We start from the raw sequence: 21,719 nt of genomic DNA on the forward strand, positions 1-21,719 counted from the left end.
CTCACATATGTCAGAGCATTGTGAAATAAGTGAAATATTTGCTAGAAAGAATTGATGGTGTTTCTCTGCAATAGCAATTCTGCAATAACTATCGTGTAACTACCATATGAATAAATGTTTGCAAGCATTATTTCTTGACTGTTTATGAAACTGTTCAGAGAAACCTGAATTATTATATCTTGATTGTTTGCATATTCGATGAATGATAATGGCTATTTAAAAGAAGAATTTCTTTATTTACTTTTGGAGTGTCATAATAATCGTTTTTTGAACATATGGTGTCGTCAAAATAGCTAGGGTATAAATGTACTATACTTAATTTTGTACTGTCGCTGTACTAACCGATCTACACTTAATTGCTTATACATATGTACCAGTGCATTTTACCACAAATCACAAGTAATGTATACATCAGAGTGTCAATGTACTCTTATGTATACAATAAAATTTTTATTCTTTTTTGCTGTCGTCAAAATAGTAGACTGACATATATATATATATATAACTTGTATTTATCAGAATTGTTAATAGAAATTCTTTCTTGAAAATATATATTGTGATATTCACGATATATATACGCATCGATAACGAATTAATTTCATAATTTTGTTAACATGTCCTGAAAAGAACCATTACACAAATATAAATTTTTGTACTTTTATATTAAATAAAAAATTAATTGTAAAGCTTATAAATTTACTACATCGTTACTAGAGATCCTTTCTTGAAAATATATATTGTGATTCATGATATATATGCATCGATACAACATATTAATTTCGTAAATTTGTTAACATGTCCTGAAAAGAACCATTATACAAATTAATTTATGTATTTTTAAAGTATATTAAATAAGAAATAATATATAAAGCTTAAATTTATTAGAATCTTTATTAGAAATCATTCTTTGAAATATATATATTGTATTTTATATATATATACATTAGTACATATTAATTTCTATATTTTCTTAATATGTCCTGAAAAGAACCAGTATACAAATTAATTTATGTATTTTTAAAGTATATTAAATAGGAATCAATATATAAAGCTTATATTAACTAGAATCTTTATTAGAAATCATTCTTTGAAATATATATATTGTATTTTATATATATATTCATTAGTACATATTAATTTTATATTTTCTTAATATGTCCTGAAATGTACCATTATACAAATAAATTTATATATATAAACAATATATATTAAAAGGTACATTTGAGGACAGTTCCTTTATATGTCCAAAGACAGTTTTCGGGACGCCCTGAAAACTGCCATTAGATACATAATTTTTTTCAGGACAGTCCTGAAAAGCAACAAAAGTCCTGGAAACTGCCATTGTGTCGCACACAATGTCCCGAAAACTACCTCTGCACATATATATATATATATATATATATAACAATGTGTATATATATGTGTATATATATAACAATGTGTATATATAATTATTTTTTATAAAATTACAAGTTATATAAAATGGGACATCCTATTTAAATATCCTATATATATATATATATATATCCTATATATATATATATATATATATATGTATATATAGGATATATATTTAAATAGAATGTCCCATTTTATATAACTTGTAATTTTATACAAAATAATTATATATACACATTGTTACACATCATCTTATACGCATATATTTGCGTATAATGTCGATGATAAGAATATAAATATAAATGTGTTTTTTTTTACTTTATTTGAACACAATTTATTGTTCACTTTGACATACATAATATGTATATGTGTTTCTATATTTATATTTATATGATGAAAAGGTACAAGTGTCTGTACAATTTCTTTTAGACACTAAAAAACATGATATAAAATGTACTTCTAATTTAATTTTTTGTTGCTCTCTTATTTACACCTTTTAGTATAAAGCTTTTTCACCACGACAAGGTAGGTGTAAATCGAGAAAGAATTTTTGTTTCATTTTACAGGGAGAAGAGACAAGTGCTGATATTTATAGCAATATTGACATTTATGTATTATTTGCAAAATCGATATATATATAATTTCGATACCCATACAGCACCGATAGATTGCAAAAACATTACAACAATCTTTCATCGCAATATTGCAATATTGCAAATTTACTGCAAAATGTTGCTACATCATTGCTGTTGAATTGCAGCAATGTTAAAATGTCCGCTTTTTGGAAGATTGCAACAAAATATTACAACAATATTGCAATGTTATGAGTTTGCAATAATGCATTGTTATTGCAACCATAAACTAATGTTGCATATACAGGTATACAAATGTAAATAAATCTACGTCTACGTAGCGAAGCCGGCGCCTGCTATACACGCACACATGTATTGCGCAGAGCGTTTGGCGCAGAAATTTAAGCCAATGATTTAATAAAATTATTGATTATCGTTAACATCTTTTATTGTACAATATTGCAAAAAATTATTTTATTCCAGTATTATACCCAGTAAATACCAAGTTACAGTTATATAATTGTTAGTTGTAATTTTCCACTCAACAATATAATTGTTATTATATACAAAAACATGCACCTCTTTATGTATATATCGTTAGATATAAATACATAAAATTTGTAAAAAACCACTCCTCAATGTTTAAAGTCGACCAGACTGGCAATAATTTATTATAAATAATTATTTGAAATACAACAACGTTTCGGCTGTCATTGCAGCCCTTTTCAAGTACATCTATAAAAAGTTCAATCAAAATAATTATAATTTAATACACTTATTCGCAACAAAACAATTAATTATACATTTAAAAACAAAAATGTGTTACATACCAAATTTAAAACAGTAAATCAACTTCTATGCAAACTACCGACAATGTTAACGCTTGTTTTGATGAACAATGCAAGACTGACAGAAGTAAGCACATATTAAATAGATGTTAACTGTTCACAAGAATCTTAGTCACTAAGCGTTAAGAAGAGAGAGACGAAACTAAATGTGTCTTTCGTAATTTAAATCGTCATAATAAAGTCAAATAAATAAAAATAAATAAATAGGTGGATATAAAAATAAAAATAAAATTAAAAGTAAAAATAAATATAAAACGACTTAAATAACGTCAAGAACACGATCATAAATCCCACTGAAATTCTCCGTATCTTTCTGTAAATTAATACTTTTTACTTGTTTTTTTATGTAAAACATTTCTGCAATTTCTCTTTTTCTTGTCTGTTTTTCCTCATGCAGAATCACCGGAGAATCCCAACGGAACTCATGATCGTTGCCGATGTAAACTAACAACAGAATGCAATGTCTTGTCTTTTTTTATGTTATTTCTATGTTCTTTAATGCGCGTTTCTAAATGTCTCTTTGTCTGTCCTATATAAGCCGAATCGCAATTCGCACAATCAATTTTATAAACAACATCAGTTCTTTTTAAGTTTTCGATCCCATCTTTACCTCTTTTTATCAACGTGTCCAATTTTTTTGGGACAGTATACAAAGCATCAATTCCACTTTTATTGATGCAACGCGTAATATTCTCGCTAAGATCTTTAATGTAAGGTAACACAATGCAATTTCGCGTATCAAATTTATTTCGATTGGGCGAGTTAAGATTACCGCCAAATTTAATCGCTCGAAGTCTTTTATTGATGTTTTTGTTAATAATTGTTAACGGGTAACAATTATTAATAAGGATTCTTTTGATTAAATTAATATTTTCTTCATGAAAAATAGGGTCAGCGAGTAAAATAGCCCTATCAACTAGGCTTGTAATCACGCATTTTATATCTCATAGGATGATTTGACAGAAAATTAATATAGCGGCCTGAAAACGTAGGCTTTCGGTACCAATTAGTCGTCAATCTACCACCGATACGTATAACGTTCGTATCCAAAAAACTCAGAGAACAATTTTTCTCTAGTTCGAACGTAAACTTAAGTCGAGTGTGGAAACCATTGAACACACGAAGCATATCCTCAATTTTTCCTTTCGGAATAATTGAAAAAATATCATCGACGTACCTAAAATAACAATAGGGTTCGAAATCCAATTGACGCAAACAGTATGATTCCAAATCGTCCATAACAATGTCAGAAAGAATCGGAGACAATGGAGACCCCATCGGAGAACCGAAAACCTGTTCGTAAAATTTTCCGTCAAAAACGAAGCTCGTTGAGCGCATAACCGTGTCAATGGCGTGTAAAAACTGCGCAAGGCTAAACGAAGTAAATTGTGAGATGTCATCCCATCGGTTTTCTATTGCTATTTTAGTTAATTCGTTAGTAAAAAGTGAAGTCACGTCCAACGAAATCATAACATGGCTGTCGTCGATGTTTCTGTCTTTAATAATCTCCACAAAGGACCAACTATCCTTGACATGAGATCGAGGTTTATTGACTGCATTTTGTAGTATCTCACTCAAAAAGGATGCTATGTTATAAATAGGACTTCCTACAGTTGAAATTATGACGCGGAGAGGGTAACCTACCTTATGTATCTTTGGTAAACCATACGCACGAGGCAAATTACCATTCGTACACCTCAATTGTCTGTATGTGTTATCGTCTATTAATTTATTATCTAACCAAGATTTTAATAAATTAGCAACCCTCGTGCTCAGTGACTTCAGCGGAGTCCTATTAAGTGATCTATACGTAGAATCGTCTTTCAATAAAAAATTCATTTTCTCAACGTAGTCTGTCCGGTCCATCAGTACAGTAACCTGACCTTTATCAGCTTTAGTTGCAAAAATATTTTTGTTAGATTTCAAAAATTTTGTTTTGAGCAGTCGGAGTATCTATTACAAGATTAAAGACAGAAACATCGACGACAGCCATGTTATGATTTCGTTGGACGTGACTTCACTTTTTACTAACACCCCTTGGGAATTAACTAAAATAGCAATAGAAAACCGATGGGATGACATCTCACAATTTACTTCGTTTAGCCTTGCGCAGTTTTTACACGCCATTGACACGGTTATGCGCTCAACGAGCTTCGTTTTTGACGGAAAATTTTACGAACAGGTTTTCGGTTCTCCGATGGGGTCTCCATTGTCTCCGATTCTTTCTGACATTGTTATGGACGATTTGGAATCATACTGTTTGCGTCAATTGGATTTCGAACCCTATTGTTATTTTAGGTACGTCGATGATATTTTTTCAATTATTCCGAAAGGAAAAATTGAGGATATGCTTCGTGTGTTCAATGGTTTCCACACTCGACTTAAGTTTACGTTCGAACTAGAGAAAAATTGTTCTCTGAGTTTTTTGGATTGGATACGAACGTTATACGTATCGGTGGTAGATTGACGACTAATTGGTACCGAAAGCCTACGTTTTCAGGCCGCTATATTAATTTTCTGTCAAATCATCCTATGAGATATAAAATTAGCGTGATTACAAGCCTAGTTGATAGGGCTATTTTACTCGCTGACCCTATTTTTCATGAAGAAAATATTAATTTAATCAAAAGAATCCTTATTAATAATTGTTACCCGTTAACAATTATTAACAAAAACATCAATAAAAGACTTCGAGCGATTAAATTTGGCGGTAATCTTAACTCGCCCAATCGAAATAAATTTGATACGCGAAATTGCATTGTGTTACCTTACATTAAAGATCTTAGCGAGAATATTACGCGTTGCATCAATAAAAGTGGAATTGATGCTTTGTATACTGTCCCAAAAAAATTGGACACGTTGATAAAAAGAGGTAAAGATGGGATCGAAAACTTAAAAAGAACTGATGTTGTTTATAAAATTGATTGTGCGAATTGCGATTCGGCTTATATAGGACAGACAAAGAGACATTTAGAAACGCGCATTAAAGAACATAGAAATAACATAAAAAAAGACAAGACATTGCATTCTGTTGTTAGTTTACATCGGACTTGCAACGATCATGAGTTCCGTTGGGATTCTCCGGTGATTCTGCATGAGGAAAAACAGACAAGAAAAAGAGAAATTGCAGAAATGTTTTACATAAAAAAACAAGTAAAAAGTATTAATTTACAGAAAGATACGGAGAATTTCAGTGGGATTTATGATCGTGTTCTTGACGTTATTTAAGTCGTTTTATATTTATTTTTACTTTTAATTTTATTTTTATTTTTATATCCACCTATTTATTTATTTTTATTTATTTGACTTTATTATGACGATTTAAATTACGAAAGACACATTTAGTTTCGTCTCTCTCTTCTTAACGCTTAGTGACTAAGATTCTTGTGAACAGTTAACATCTATTTAATATGTGCTTACTTCTGTCAGTCTTGCATTGTTCATCAAAACAAGCGTTAACATTGTCGGTAGTTTGCATAGAAGTTGATTTACTGTTTTAAATTTGGTATGTAACACATTTTTGTTTTTAAATGTATAATTAATTGTTGCGAATAAGTGTATTAAATTATAATTATTTTGATTGAACTTTTTATAGATGTACTTGAAAAGGGCTGCAATGACAGCCGAAACGTTGTTGTATTTCAAATAATTATTTATAATAAATTATTGCCAGTCTGGTCGACTTTAAACATTGAGGAGTGGTTTTTTATTAATTATTACTGGCAACCTTAAGGATTATTATTTATCATAAAATTTATGTTATATTTATTTGAGGCATCTTTTCCTAAAGATTCTTTTTTTAGAATTTTGGAAAAGGCAACAGTTTATTTTCTTCGATAATGTAAAGAAAATGTTGCCTCATATTATCAATACGATTCGAATATGTCATATTACAAGGATTTTCTCCTAAAGCTATAGTTGTAGCGAAAGCTGCAGCATAAATTCCACAACATGTGCCATCAGGTTGTTTTTGAACCTTTTCAAATATAATATCATTTGCACTTATTTGTGGATAACGACGATGAATGTAATTTTTTTCTTTAGGCACCAATTTATTGTATGTACAATCGGGTAGACTGTCATACACTCGAAGCTTGGTGCCGTCAAAAAATATACATCGCCAATGATTACTGCAATTTCCTCCAATAATTTGTAAGCTTTTGTCGCTACGACTTGCTTTAATTAAATGAGAATATTCTAAATATAACACACTTTGTGTTTCAAAAGGACATGTATTTTTTACGACGCGCAAGAATTTGTCCAATGAATTGTCGTTTATTAGACTATCCACAGGTAATATTTTTCCATTTTTCTCTATTTCACTATCAGATATAGGACGATTATCGAGAAAATTTTTTTGTCGTGCCATATCGTTTTCAGTTAGTTCTTTTTTATTTTGTGAGTAACTATTTACAATAGCGCAATCGTCATCTTGTTCCGCACTTATAACAGTAACAGGAGTGACAGTTGCTTTCATAGATAAACTATTATATTCGCAACATTGACTTTCTTTGATAATATTTTTGTTTTCTGTATTACATTGTCGACAACTATTTAATTTTTTTACCCCTTTTTGAGCTTCTATTATATAATCTGGATTTCTAATAGGCATATGTCTATTATGCCGACTATCCAAGATTTCTGGCAGCATGCAATTATAATAGAAATTTGTTAAAAAGGGTAGCATTTTATTACTCCAAAAATCATTATCCTTTATAACACGTATTATTTTTAAGCTTTTTGGCGTCCACATAGTAAAAACACAATATTCTCGCCGCGTTATATTTAACTGGCCTTGAATTTGATAGAAATATTTATGATTTTTATTCATTTGTTCTGAATTTTTCTTATCAAAAATGTTCTTTAGTGGAGCCATCTTTATAGCTTCTTCAGCTGTTAAGTTCTTAGCTGAGTGCGGACATTTTATTTCTACCAGACCGTCTTCATCTATAAGTCCATCTGGAGAAGCACCCAAGTATGGATGTTCAATATCAATGAATAATCCACAAGGTTTAATCTCTTTTTCTTAGTATTTCGACTAATTCTTTTCTCGCAATTGGTTCTTTTTCGCGACCATATTTTATTGCCTCGGTTTCAATAGCAGAAGGATATAAAATATTTTTCACAGGCAATGCGCAAGACGTTTTCATTCTTTTACAACATACGGTTCCAAAATTAGATGCCGTTAACATTTTACGTCTCAATTGTAGCCATTGTTGTGATTCATTTTGTTTTGTAGTGTCGCGTTCAATTTTTTGCCAATTTTTTGCATTTTCGGACAATTTTTTAAAATGATTTTGTCGAAATTGCTCGATTACATCGGACGGTAGATCCGGTTTTTGCGAGTGTGGACCATAATAAGAGTCTGTTCCCGATTTTTGTTTGAATTTTTTTGATCTTCCTTCTATTTGTCGATACTCTTTATTTTTCTCTAATTTTTCTCTTCGGCGCTTCTCCAACTTCTCGACAATAGGCGGAACAGTCTTATTCATGCTTTTATGTACTTCTGTAATTACTTGTTGCGTATTAAATTGCAAAACTGCCCCCGCAACTCTAGCATTGTAACCACCTTTTTTATTAACAAGAATACGTTTGCCGCCAATTTGTGCGCAGATCGACGAATTAAATGACTCTGTAATGTTATTCGTATAATTTAACAATAAGCTGTCAGAGTAACCACTTATATACTCGACAGCTTCTTCTATTTCTAAATAGAGACCATGTGATTTTAAAGAATCTATATAATTTTCTTCTCCATCGCAAGTCTCTTTGCCACGTTCTTTGCATTGCTTGTGATCGCCAAAAACATGCCTAGGAATGTTTAAAATATCTGTTTGTAATTCCATAGCCTGACGATGTTGAGGTTGCCGTTCTTGTCTTCGTAGAGCGGCTGCCTCAGTTATTTTCTTTCGTATTTCTAAAATTTTGTTTTTTATTACATTTCGCACTTGTATTAAGCCAGGCCGTCTGGATGTTTTTGGCCGAGTTTTCTCTGCTACAGTTTTAATTTTTTTACATAAATTACGTAGCAGATGATTCGTGCATTCTATTTTGGTAACTGTTTTCATATGTTCTCCGTATGGATTATTATTTTTAATACTTTGGTATACGCTACTGTCACCGTCAGCAACAAGCGTTTTAAAAATTAGACCATGCATTTCGAGGCTACAATTAAAACCTTCTGCAATGGCATCGCTCTCCATTTTTGTGGAGCTTACGTTGCGATCAAAATTTTTATAGCAATTGTGAGTTTTCGGCTCGATACCTCTTCGCTCTGCCATATCGCATATTATGCAATATTTATTTTTAACACCGACGTAGAGAACCTTTCTCGTGCGGTAACCAATTATGGCTCCAATACCGGCAGGAGAGTCGTATGTGGTACCATACGATCTTTTCATCCAACTACCATCCGCTACAACTGTTATATACGGAATACCGTTTATAACTTCGTTGTTATCAAGAGCGATTTTTTTTTTCAATTTCACCAGCCGTTTTCATATTTTCTATAGATGTGTTTACAAACTCCTCGACTAATTTGTCTCTACTCTTGATGTACATTGGCTCGGACATGCTAGGAACATTCATGACTGCAAGCTGCTTTTCCAGCTGGTCATAACCAGTTCCCACAGTAAGTGTTCCTGCTACAGCAGCCGTATTAATATCCATTATTTCCGGTTTTGTGGGTTCTGACCAAATGCTGGCTTTTGTTTTGCACATTTTACATTGGAAGAACAGCTGGGTTTTCAACCCACATTTTTCAGACTTTATAAGTAACAAATTTTCAATTGACGAGCAGTCCAGTGCTTTATTATGTCTGTCAAAGATTCTGTGCAGCTCAGTCTATATAAAAGAGAAGTCCATAATGCGACGGCCTGCAGGCAAATTTTCTTTGATATCATCTTTATCAATAGAGCTCTTTTTAATTTTTTCTATAACATAATATTTGTCATCTTCGACACCATTTTCTACATTGCATATATCTGTATTTGACTCTAGACATCGCATTACTTGAATATTAGAATCCATTGTATCGGTAAATGATTCTACCGATTTTTCAAAATCAATGGATTTATCATAATGCATGCTTTTGGAGTCATTGGAATCATCAATATACATGCTTTCGAAACATTTATCTATGCCAAGTTTAACATTTTGCTTTACAGAATACATAGCTGTATTTGACTTCTGATACAGCATTGATTGGATTTTCGAATCCGTCGTATCGGGAAATAATTCTTCCGATTCGACGGATTCGCTAGTATCCTCAACGCTTCTCGAGTCAATTAACTTTTCGTTATCGTCGAAAAGACGAATATCTTGTTCGACATACATGCATGTATTTGACTCGAGACACTGCATTGTTTTGATATTTGAATCCGTCGTATCGGGAAATAATTCTTCCGATTTGTTTAAATCGACGGATTCGCTAGTATCCTCAACGATTCTCGAGTCAATTAACTTTTCGTTATCGTCGAAAAGACGAATATCTTGTTCGACATACATGCATGTATTTGACTCGAGACACTGCATTGTTTTGATATTTGAATACGTCATATCGGGAAATAATTCATCCGATGTTTTAAAGTTGACGGATTCCATACTAACATCTTCAATGCTTCTCGAGTCTAATTTATTAGCTAATCGAACATCTTGTTCGACATTATACATACCTGTATCACTTACAATTTGACACATCTCCGACAAGTTTTTTACGTCTTGCTTTGTCTTCTCACTGATAAGTAACTGTCGCCTGCAAGAAAACATTTATTGATAAGTATTTTGTTAAATATTATTATAAAAATTATAAAAAAATATTTATAAATATTTTTGAAAACAAAATCTTTTAAAAATAAATCTTTATTTTAATTAAAAATAAATGTGAGACGACCCAACTGGCTTAAATTAATTCTTATTATTATTAGTTTGATGCCATGTACAAGAAAAGACAACGTTTCGACCTTAGGTTTAGGTCCTTATCAAGTCTAAAATTAATATTAAAAAATACAATAGATGTACATACAAGAATTTTGATTTTTAAGAAAGTAAAGCGCAAACCAAGATTATAATAACAATTTAAACGTACCTTACAAATTCTTTAGTGCAATATATAATTAATTTTTTTCATTTTACATATTTCAATATAAATACTGTGTCACGTAAACGTTCAGTATGGATGGTAAAGACGAACTAAATTAAACAGCTTTGATTATTCTATCATAGATCGGATTCAAATTCTCTGTGTCTTTCTGTAGGTTGATCGTGTTATTAAATTTTTTTATAAAAAACATTTCAGCAATCTCTCTTTTCCTAGTGTTTGTTTCTCGATGTAAAATATTTAAGTTTGTCCATTTAAAGTCATGCGAAAAATCATTTCTATGTTTGCTTATAACATTTTGATTGCTGACATGCATTTTTATATTATTCATATGTTCTTTAATCCGAGTATTAAGGTGTCTTTTAGTTTGTCCGATGTATGTGGCGTCACAGTCATTGCAGTCAACTTTATAAACTATCTCGGTCATATCGGCTTTAGGTAATTTGTCTTTTCGGGGTTTAATATAAAAATGCATGTCAGCAATCAAAATGTTATAAGCAAACATAGAAATGATTTTTCGCATGACTTTAAATGGACAAACTTAAATATTTTACATCGAGAAACAAACACTAGGAAAAGAGAGATTGCTGAAATGTTTTTTATAAAAAAATTTAATAACACGATCAACCTACAGAAAGACACAGAGAATTTGAATCCGATCTATGATAGAATAATCAAAGCTGTTTAATTTAGTTCGTCTTTACCATCCATACTGAACGTTTACGTGACACAGTATTTATATTGAAATATGTAAAATGAAAAAAATTAATTATATATTGCACTAAAGAATTTGTAAGGTACGTTTAAATTGTTATTATAATCTTGGTTTGCGCTTTACTTTCTTAAAAATCAAAATTCTTGTATGTACATCTATTGTATTTTTTAATGTTAATTTTAGACTTGATAAGGACCTAAACCTAAGGTCGAAACGTTGTCTTTTCTTGTACATGGCATCAAACTAATAATAATAAGAATTAATTTAAGCCAGTTGGGTCGTCTCACATTTATTTTTAATTTTATTCATCACTGGCGATACAAGATATCTACTATTAACTTTATTTTAATGTACAATTAAAAATAAATTATTAATTATAAAATTATGTATTACTGAAAAAATAGATAGCTAACAATATAAATACTACTACTGTAGCGCACATGCAAACCACATCTAATGTAAAATTGTAATTGTAATTGTGTAATATTTTTTTTAATTATCAGCACACGAATAGATCGCCTCTGGATTTAATATAACCAGCACACGAATAGACCGCCTCTGGATTTTATATAATCCAGCCCACGAAAAGATCGCCTCTGGATCAAATTTTGTATAACCAGAACACACATGCAAATCGTTTCTAATCTAGAAAGTTACCAGCACACGAATAGATCGCCTCTGGATTTAATATAACCAGCACACGAATAGATCGCCTCTGGATTTAATATAACCAGCACACGAATTGATCGCCTCTGGATTTAATATAACCAGCACACGAATTGATCGCCTCTGGATTTAATATAACCAGCACACGAATAGACCGCCTCTGGATTTTATATAACCAGCCCACGAAAAGATCGCCTCTGGTGCTAACAACTGTAATAATAAAAGTATAATACTCTTTATATTACTACTACTACTACTACTACTACTACTACTACTACTACTACTACCACCACTACCACCACTACCACCACTACCACCACTACCACCACTACCACCACTACCACCACTACCACTACTACCACCACTACCACTACTACCACCACTACTCTGTAAATTTAGTATATATATTGTATAAAGTAATTTATTTTCAGAGATTTTGTTTTCAAGATAGATAACAAAATAAAAATAAACAGATTTTTTTATTTATACTTTTACGGTATTATTATATTATTTTTTTCTTAGTAATAACTAATTTCTTTACAAGTATTAAAATAAAAATATTTTGTAGTATATCCTTCTCAATATAACAAAATAGCAATATTTACAATATTAAAAATAGGCTTTTAGCAACATTTTAAATTGTCTCAGAATTCACTCATGGATATAACATTTCAAGAACAAGTTGTCAATTACTCTGTATCTAAAAATTATACAAAAAGTATTTTTTATACTTTGGTAAAAAAATTAGTACAGTTCGTACTAGTAAAGTATATGAAAATTAAAAATATGAAAAAATTTTTTTAAATAAAATTTATTATTTTATTATTTTTTATTTATTTTTATTTAAAATAAAAATTTTTTTAAATGTATTTTTAAAAATGTAAATAATTAATTAAAAAAACAATTTAAATATAATTTCTAATAATAATTTATAATAATTTTTAAAATTAATTTAAAAAATTTGTAATTAAAAAATGTTAACAAATAATATATAAAATATTATTTAATTGTTATTATATATAAAATTATTGTAAAACAGAACAAAAAAATTTCCATAATTTTTATACAGCGTATCTCAAAATATCAAAACTTTGGGTGTGTAAAAAAAATGAAGAAAATATTATACTTCAGATTTACTCATTTATGCTGTGTTGTAGAAAATCACCAAAAAAATATTAGTTTATTCAACATTTGAATGTACGCGATATATTGTCACAAGTCTAATAAATTCACATGCACATTTTTGAAGAGTAATAACTGTAATATAATTTGTAAGAAAACAACAGAGATGTAAATATAAACAAATAAAAGTAAGCAGGTTACTATCTTGCATTTATTTATAATTTTATAATTTTATTTTAGGAAACTTTCTTTTTTTCTATAACGTATTTTATTTAATAATAATGCAAACAAAAAATATGGTACAGAAATTTAAAGCAGTAATAAAATATATCAAAAAATATCATAAAATAAACATTGCAAAATATAAAATTAGAGCAAATTAAAAATCTTTGAAGTAAAATAAGATAGAGCCGTGATAACAAAATTATTGTATGGTTTTTTTTGTTTGCGTTTATTTTATTCTCTTTTTATTTAAAATTAGTCTGTTACTCATTAGAAGTGTACAAGTAAATTAATAATACATGTAACAATATGTACATATTTGAATGAATTTACCAACATGGCTTTATTTTCTTTAAAATAAAGCAAAAATGAGCAAAGTTCATAGCTGGGTAAGCATGCTATTATAAAAGTGTCCCCAACGAGTTTCGTAATGACATTTGGCCTGTCTTTTTCTAACTGTAAAAAACACAATTTTTCCAAAAGTTTTGCTCCCTAACTCTATAATTTCCTGAGAGAAGGTTATTTTTATTTTAATTCTTTTTTCTATCGCAAATATTTTACATCATCACATAAATTTTTTGCAGAATCAACCAAAGACACTAAAAAAAATTTTTTTTGGTTTCTCGAATAAAAACTCGATAAATTTAAATAAAATAAAGAAATGGCCTTTTCAGAATGTTTCTTTCGAGGTTCAATAACCAAACTTTTACAGAATATTCTTTTTTTTATGTCTGAATACTTTCAAAGTTTTCAATTTTTTTCAAGTTGTTGGAATATCTTAAAAAAAATAAAAACTATTTTTTAGCATTATATTCAAAAATTTAAAAGAGCTAATTTCTTCTCATATAGAAATTTACTTTTCGATTACATCTTTGTAAAAGTTGCTGTAATTTTTGTATAAACATAATTTTATATTTTTTATGTATGATCAAAACTATAATTGTTATAAGAAAAATAAATAATGTTTGGAAATAATGCAAAAAAAGTAATTTTTATTTTTTTTTAAATGATGCACCAACTCGAAAAATTTGAAACAATTTGAGAGTATTGAGACAAAGACAAAATATTCTGTAAAAGTTTTGTGATTGAACCTCGAAAGGAACGTACTGAAAAGGCCATTTCTTTATTTTATTTAAAATTTTTAATTGAGTTCTTATTCGAGAATAAAAAAAATTTTTTTGGTGTCTTTGGTTTATTAGAATTTAGCAAAAAATTGATGTGTGATAATGTAAAATATTTGCGATAGAGAAAAGAAATAAAAATAACCTTTTCTCTGGACATTATAGAGTTAGGGAGCAAAACTAGGAAAAATTGTTTTTTATAGTTAGAAAATGACAGGCCAAATGTCATTTATAAACTAGTTGGGGGCACTATGCTTGCCCGGCTATATCTTTTGCAACAATTATAAAATTTTTTTTTATTCTTTATGCACTCAAAGCTTGGAATACGTTGGGATACTCTGTTTGGGTTCGGCAAAGTAAATCTAAGACGTTGCAGACGTCTCTTTCTTTACTCTATTTTTGTTCTATTACAATACACTGATTGGAAAATTTCAGGCCACAGTATTTTTAAGTGTAATTCTACTTTTAGTCTATTTATCTATAATTATATATAATTATATTGTAAGTTTAATTTATTTTCATTAAAATTTAAAAAACTGTAAGGTACAATATAATTGGGTTATAAAATTATGATACGCCTTGTTTTACGAATTTAGTTTAAAATATTTTTTTCAAAATCGCATTATTCATGAAATATTCCACCTTTTTTGGACTTCTGGTCACTCTGTATAAATCTAATGTAAGAAAAAAATTATTAAAAATATTTTTTTTTTTCAAAGTATTTTTTACATCACTAATAAATTTATATATAATAAATAACAGAATGAGTCAAAAGAGCATCCAGACGTTTCAGATTGCTTCGCCGAACCCAAGTTCTATACAGGATGTCTGAAAATTCGCGGAACACTCGAGAAGGTAGAGAATGATACAGAACTTTTCTGTTCAGATAACACTCTCTACCTTCCCAGGGTGTTCTGCGAATTTTCGGACACCTAAATTTAAAATGGTGTTACTAACCTTTTCATCCATCCTTTCTTTCGCGACATCCTGCGGCGAGTGAGAGGCAAATGTGTTTTGTCGTATTTTCTTCCCATCACTTTTATAATATATTCTTCTTTTACTTGTATACACTCTTCTAAACACTTCTATACACTTACTACTATAAACATTATACAGCTTTCACTACACGTATATACACAGTCTGTCTAGACTCAACGTGTGTAAGTCAGCTGTTATCTCGCGCTATTACTGCGAGCCGCGTACAGATAGCAGTACACAATGCGCGCAAGTGTAGGTATGTACCAGCCCGGTCATACGCGCAATAGACGTTTTTGGCGCGTAAGCAAAATAACTTATTTTATTTTTCGTATATATGTAGATCTGTTTATATATTCACGACGAAAAAGACATTGATTTGTAAGAAATGTTTATACGTAAACTCGCTATTAGACATAATTATTTATACATATAATTATCATATGTATTTTTATTTGATTCACGTTTTTTTTAAACCGTTTGTATATACATAAAGTGATTAGTGGTATTTAATTTTAGCTAAATACTTATCACATAGATATAATAATATTGTCAAAGGTGAACTAAATATTTAGAAGAACGTTTTGAATTACAACACATTTATACCTAAAAAACTGCAAACTGTATGTACATGTATATTTGTCTATAAGTAAACATCTTTTTTATGATGAATATAAAGGAATAAAAATTGCATGCCGAGTAAAAAAATTTCATGCAATATAAAAAAATATGAAAAAATAATTTTCTAAAACATTTGAAAAATGACTTCGAGACATAAAACAAAATTGATGCAAATTATATCGTGACATAATAAAAATTTTTGTCCCAACATTATTCATCAAATTATTATTATGTTTGACATAATTATAATTTCTACAGAATCAATCAGAAACTTTTATATTGAATGATTTTTTACTCTGCCTACTATTTTTATTTCTTTATATTATTAAAAAGACGTTTATTTATTTTATAAACGTTTTCTAAAATATAGTTCACATCTTCGACAAGAACATATTTATATATATACATCAGTGCTCGGAATTATCTCAGCATTTCAGCCGATTCTCGTATGTCAACGCCTCCTTTTCTCCCTTTGCCGCGCGCGCTGCAGCCGCTAGGACGAGCGCGGCCGAGCCTCAGGAGCGGTACTATCCAATTATGATACGATCTTTCTCCCTTGATTTTTAAAATTTCAAAAAATGTATTAAACATAATTTTTTTTATTTTTACATTATACGTAGAAATATTTCAATATATTTTCATGTGAGGTATTATTGCTGACGTGTTTTTTTAGAGTGGTATCCCCTAGTAGGCCTATTCCACTGTAGAGAAAAAAATAGAGAGGAGAATTTATGATTAAACAATAAAAATATAAAAATATAAACATAAATTTATGATTAAAAAATACTTTTGCCATGCTTCATCAAACGGTATATAATCATAATAATAATATTATATAAAAAAAATTATGTTTAATACATTTTTTGAAATTTTAAAAATCAAGGGAGAAAGATCGTATCATAATTGGATAGTACCGTTCCTGAGGCTCGGCCGCGCTCGTCCTAGCGGCTGCAGCGCGCGCGGCAAAGGGAGAGAAGGAGGCGTCGACATACGAAAATCGGCTGAAATGCTGAGATAATTCCGAGCACTGATATACATATATATATATATATATATATATGATAAATATTTATGTAATAAAGTACACACAAATATTATTTTATAATAGAGATATAAACGTTTAAAAAAAATTAAAATCTTTCAATAAAGATGTTTCAAATTAAAATATATATAGTAATTATTTCTATTAATCGTTGTGTATCATATCAAGTTTACGTGTATACATTATTTAAAAGAAAACCTATTTTTCATAAATATTGATGGATTTATTTATTTTTATCATTTAAAAAAAATATACGCGTGAGAGGGGCGAATATGATATCTCGCCAATCAAATCGGGTTTTCCAACCATTGAAAGAAGATAGAAAAAAATGGTTACGCTCTCTCTCTTTCTCTCTTTCTCTCTCTCTCTCTCTCCCTCTCTTTCTCTCTCCTAATTTATCGAGCAATTATACACACATATACACGTTTAAAATATATAAATATATGTAAAAAAAATTTATTTTAATTTTTTATACGAATATATGAGTAAACGTGAAACAAATCTGTAGCACGTCGCTAAGTTTCAAAGAATAATTGTATTCAATTGTTATTGAGTAATTAAAATTGCCAGAACATAATAACACACACAGTGCGGTATTTATTTAAGAATAATTGAGAATTTTTATTACGACATTTTTATTGGGATATAATTTCACTCAATTGTAACTATGTTGTAGCATAATAATGATTTGTTGAATTACACGTCGGGACATAATGAAAAATTTGATGAATTCTTTTCAGGAATATTACTAATTTGTTGAAATTAGTGAATTAAAACTATGTCGTCACACTAAAAAATTTGGAATTATTATTATGCCTCGATATGTAATAAACCAAATTATTATTGTCTCGACATAATTTGTTTATAACAATAATGGAGTAAAATTATTTTTAGGAACTTTATAAATCGAATTTTTTTTAAGTCAGATTATTGTTTCACGTTTACACATATTTGTATAAAAATAAAATCAAAGCAAACTTTCATACATATATTTATATACTTTACACATGTATATGTGTGTACAGTAGCTCGAGAAATTTGAGAGAGAGACAGAGAGAGAAAGAAAGAAAGAGAGCGTAGCAACATAAAAATCTTGATTAGGGAAAAGCCAACTACGCTCGTCGAAGAAATGTCACATTCGTCCGCTGCCCACATGACGAAGAAACCATGTGTACATACATATACTGCTCGGCGGCTCGACGTTCAGGTAGAAGAGCGCAGACAAGAATCTGCTATCTCTTTCTTTCTCGAGACATATACCTAACGTCTCAAGAATCATGTAAGCGCCGGCACCTGTCTTTTAGCTCTCACGTAACAATGTAAAAATTATAAGTAGATATCAATGTAATTACATATGTCTAATGTTATATCATGAATATGATAATTTTATCCTTTATATTGAAAGTTCTTATTTCTCCTGTATTTCATCGGTTGCATGAAACATTTTCTTCAAGATCATTTTGCTTCGAAAATATTTTTTAAAAATAGAACATACTTAAAAATCATATGTATAATATTATACACACACACACACACACACACACACATATATATATATATATATATATATGTATGTGTGTGTGTGTATAATATTATACATATAATTTTTTAAGTATCTTCTATTTTTAAAAAATATTTTTGAAGCAAAATGATCTTGAAGAAAATGTTTTATGCAACCGATGAAATACAGGAGAAATAAGAACTTTCAATATAAAGGATAAAATTATCATATTCATGATATAACATTAGACATATGTAATTACATTGATATCTACTTATAATTTTTACATTATTTGTCCTATATATACGTACATTGTACCAAACATTTTTATGAATATATATATATATATATATATATTTTTTACGAATGATTTTCAAGAATATTTTGTTTTGGGGATATATATATATATATATATATCCCCAAAACAAAATATTCTTGAAAATCATTCGTAAAAAATATATATATATATATATATATATATTCATAAAAATGTTTGGTGCAATGTACGTATATATAGGATAAATAAATGGATAAATTGTTATAACATTATACATATATACAGGATGTCCGGTAACTAACGGACCAACGATTACAAATGGATTCTTTGGTCAATTTGGGAACGATTTTTCCTCAGCGAAAATGTCGAAAAAGGTCATCATTTTTTACAACTTTCCAATATTTGTCATTATGTATTTTTATAACTAAGCCTCAAATTAAAATTTTATTATAGTAAATTCTATCTAAAATTAACTGAAGAATGTAATTATGTTAGACTTTTAACTCCAAAACGTTTAGTTTTCAAAAAACCCATTTTTTTCAATCGCTTATAACTCTAAAATTATTGACTTCTCAACATTTTTGCTAAGGAAAAATCGTCTCCAAATTGGCCAGAGAATCCGCCCTTAATCATTGGTCCGTTAGTTACCGGACACCCTGTATAATAACAAGATGTACTCTACTTATAATTTCATTTTTACGTGAGAGATAAAACAGGCGCCAGCGCTAACATGACTCGAGAAAGAAAGAGACAGTAGATGATATATCTGTCCTCTTCTACTACTCGAAGTCGAACGCCAGAAGCACGTGCGCGCACGCTGTTGTTTTCGTGTCGCTGCTTGCAAACCTACACACGTATATACGTATGTACACATACATAGTCGCACTTGTGTGCTGTTTACGCCGCTCATTTGTTTCGTCGTTTCGTCCAGTTTCGTTTTCGTAGCAGTCGTCCTGGTCGTCCAGTTGCGTCGCGTCGTTGTCTTGTGCGAATCGTGTTGAGTCGTGCTCGTGTCTCGTGTCGATCAGTCGGATCAGATGTGCAGCAAAGATGCAGAGATCATCGCACGCTACAAGAAGAAGTAGTAAGTAGAAATATATTTTTTTATTACGTATCAGGCATATAGAATAATGTTTCGAATTTTCGAACGATCGGAATATTAGGAGACGCGGTAGTGTCTCCGGCCATGTTCAAACCCTAAAAGACCTTAAAAGACACTACAAGTCTCCTTATCCTGCACCATCAAAGTCCATTTTTTGGGGGTGTAGAACTACTAAAATATAAAAAATTTTGAATTGCACGTAATATAACCTGAAAGGCGGCATCGCCACGAGTAATTTGAGCCAAGAAAAAATAAAATCGGTCAAGCCGTTCTGGAGATACAAGTGGTCAAAAAGTGACGTTTTTCATGAAAAATGAAGTAACGTCGTCTTCTTCTCTGTCCGCTGACGTCATCAGGATTATATATATATATAAATCTCTTCTCACCTTTCACTCACACCTCCCTCAACTTCCACCCACCCCTTTCCCTCCCACATCCCGCCTCACGCCCCACCCCCACCCCACTCCCACCCCACTCCCACCCCTCTTTCGCCTCTTTCACCCTCTTTCGTCCTCTTTCACCCTCTTTCGTCCTCTTTCACCCTCTTTTGTCCTCTTTCACCCTCTTTCGTCCTCTTTCGCCCTCTTTCACCCTCTTTTGTCTTCTTTCACCATCTTTCGCCTCTTTCACCCTCTTTCGTCCTCTCTCACCCTCTTTCATTCTCTCTCACCCTCTTTCACCCTCTTTCATTCCCTCTCACCCCCTTTCGTCCTCTTTCACCTTCTTTCGTCCTCTCACCCTCTTTTGTCCTCTTTCACCCTCTTTCGTCCTACCTCACCCTCTTTCGTCCTTTCTCACCCTCTTTCACCCTCTTTCGTCCTCTTTCACCCTCTTTCATTCCCTCTCACCCTCTTTTGTCCTCTTTCACTCTCTTTCGTCCTCTTTTACCCTCTTTCGTCCTCTTTCACCCTCTTTCATTCTTTCTCACCCTCTTTCGTCCTCTCCTCACCCTTTTTCATTCTCTCTCACCTTCTTTCACCCTGTTTCGTCTTCTTTCACCCTCTTTCATTCCCTCTCACCCTCTTTCGTCCTCTTTCACCCTCTTTCGTCCTCTTTCACTCTCTTTCGTCCTCTCTCACCCTCTTTCATTCTTTCTCACCCTCTTTCACCCTCTTTCGTCCTCTTTCACCTTCTTTCACTCTCTTTCGTCCTCTCTCACCCTCTTTCATTCTTTCTCACCCTCTTTCGCCCTCTCTCATCCTCTTTCGACCTCTTTCACACTCTTTCGTCCTCTCTTACCCTCTTTCGTCCTCTTTCACCCTCTTTCGTTCTCTCTCACCCTCTTTCGTCCTCTTTCACCCTCTTTCGTCCTCTCTCACCCTCTCTCATCTCTTTCACCCTCGTACGTCCTTTCTCACCCTTTTTCGTTCTCTTTTCACCCTCTTTCGCCTATCTCGTCTTCTCTTACCCTCATTCGTCCTCTCTCACCCTATCTCCAA

At 30.8% G+C, this 21,719-nt stretch overlaps 2 protein-coding genes across 2 annotated transcripts; both read right to left on the bottom strand.

The window, feature by feature from the left end:
* Positions 1 to 7,766: 7,766 nt before the first annotated feature.
* Positions 7,767 to 9,219, bottom strand: LOC146722126 (uncharacterized). Its single transcript, XM_085485403.1, has one exon. The coding sequence runs from the start codon at positions 9,217 to 9,219 to the stop codon at positions 7,831 to 7,833; it is 1,389 nt and encodes a 462-aa protein (XP_085341529.1). The 3' UTR covers positions 7,767 to 7,830.
* LOC114939125 (uncharacterized) lies at positions 8,943 to 15,863 on the bottom strand. The gene is made up of 2 exons (XM_029313354.2): positions 15,720 to 15,863; positions 8,943 to 10,571 (listed from the first exon to the last, which is right to left on the bottom strand). The coding sequence occupies exons 1-2, from the start codon at positions 15,794 to 15,796 to the stop codon at positions 9,662 to 9,664; spliced, it is 987 nt and encodes a 328-aa protein (XP_029169187.2). The 5' UTR covers positions 15,797 to 15,863; the 3' UTR covers positions 8,943 to 9,661.
* Positions 15,864 to 21,719: the final 5,856 nt, after the last annotated feature.

This window comes from Nylanderia fulva, unplaced genomic scaffold (assembly GCF_048542155.1).
Source record: "Nylanderia fulva isolate GAGA-0341 unplaced genomic scaffold, ASM4854215v1 Scaffold366, whole genome shotgun sequence".
NCBI lineage: Eukaryota > Metazoa > Arthropoda > Insecta > Hymenoptera > Formicidae > Nylanderia > Nylanderia fulva.

Excerpts from the sequence above, each read along its gene's own strand:
- LOC114939125 (XM_029313354.2), bottom strand. The coding sequence starts at position 15,796 with ATGGGAAGAAAATACGACAAAACACATTTGCCTCTCACTCGCCGCAGG. Across the intron at positions 10,572-15,719 it reads AAGAAAGGATGGATGAAAAG|GCGACAGTTACTTATCAGTG; the intron begins GTTAGTAACACC and ends GTTTTCTTGCAG.
- LOC146722126 (XM_085485403.1), bottom strand. The coding sequence starts at position 9,219 with ATGAAAAGATCGTATGGTACCACATACGACTCTCCTGCCGGTATTGGA.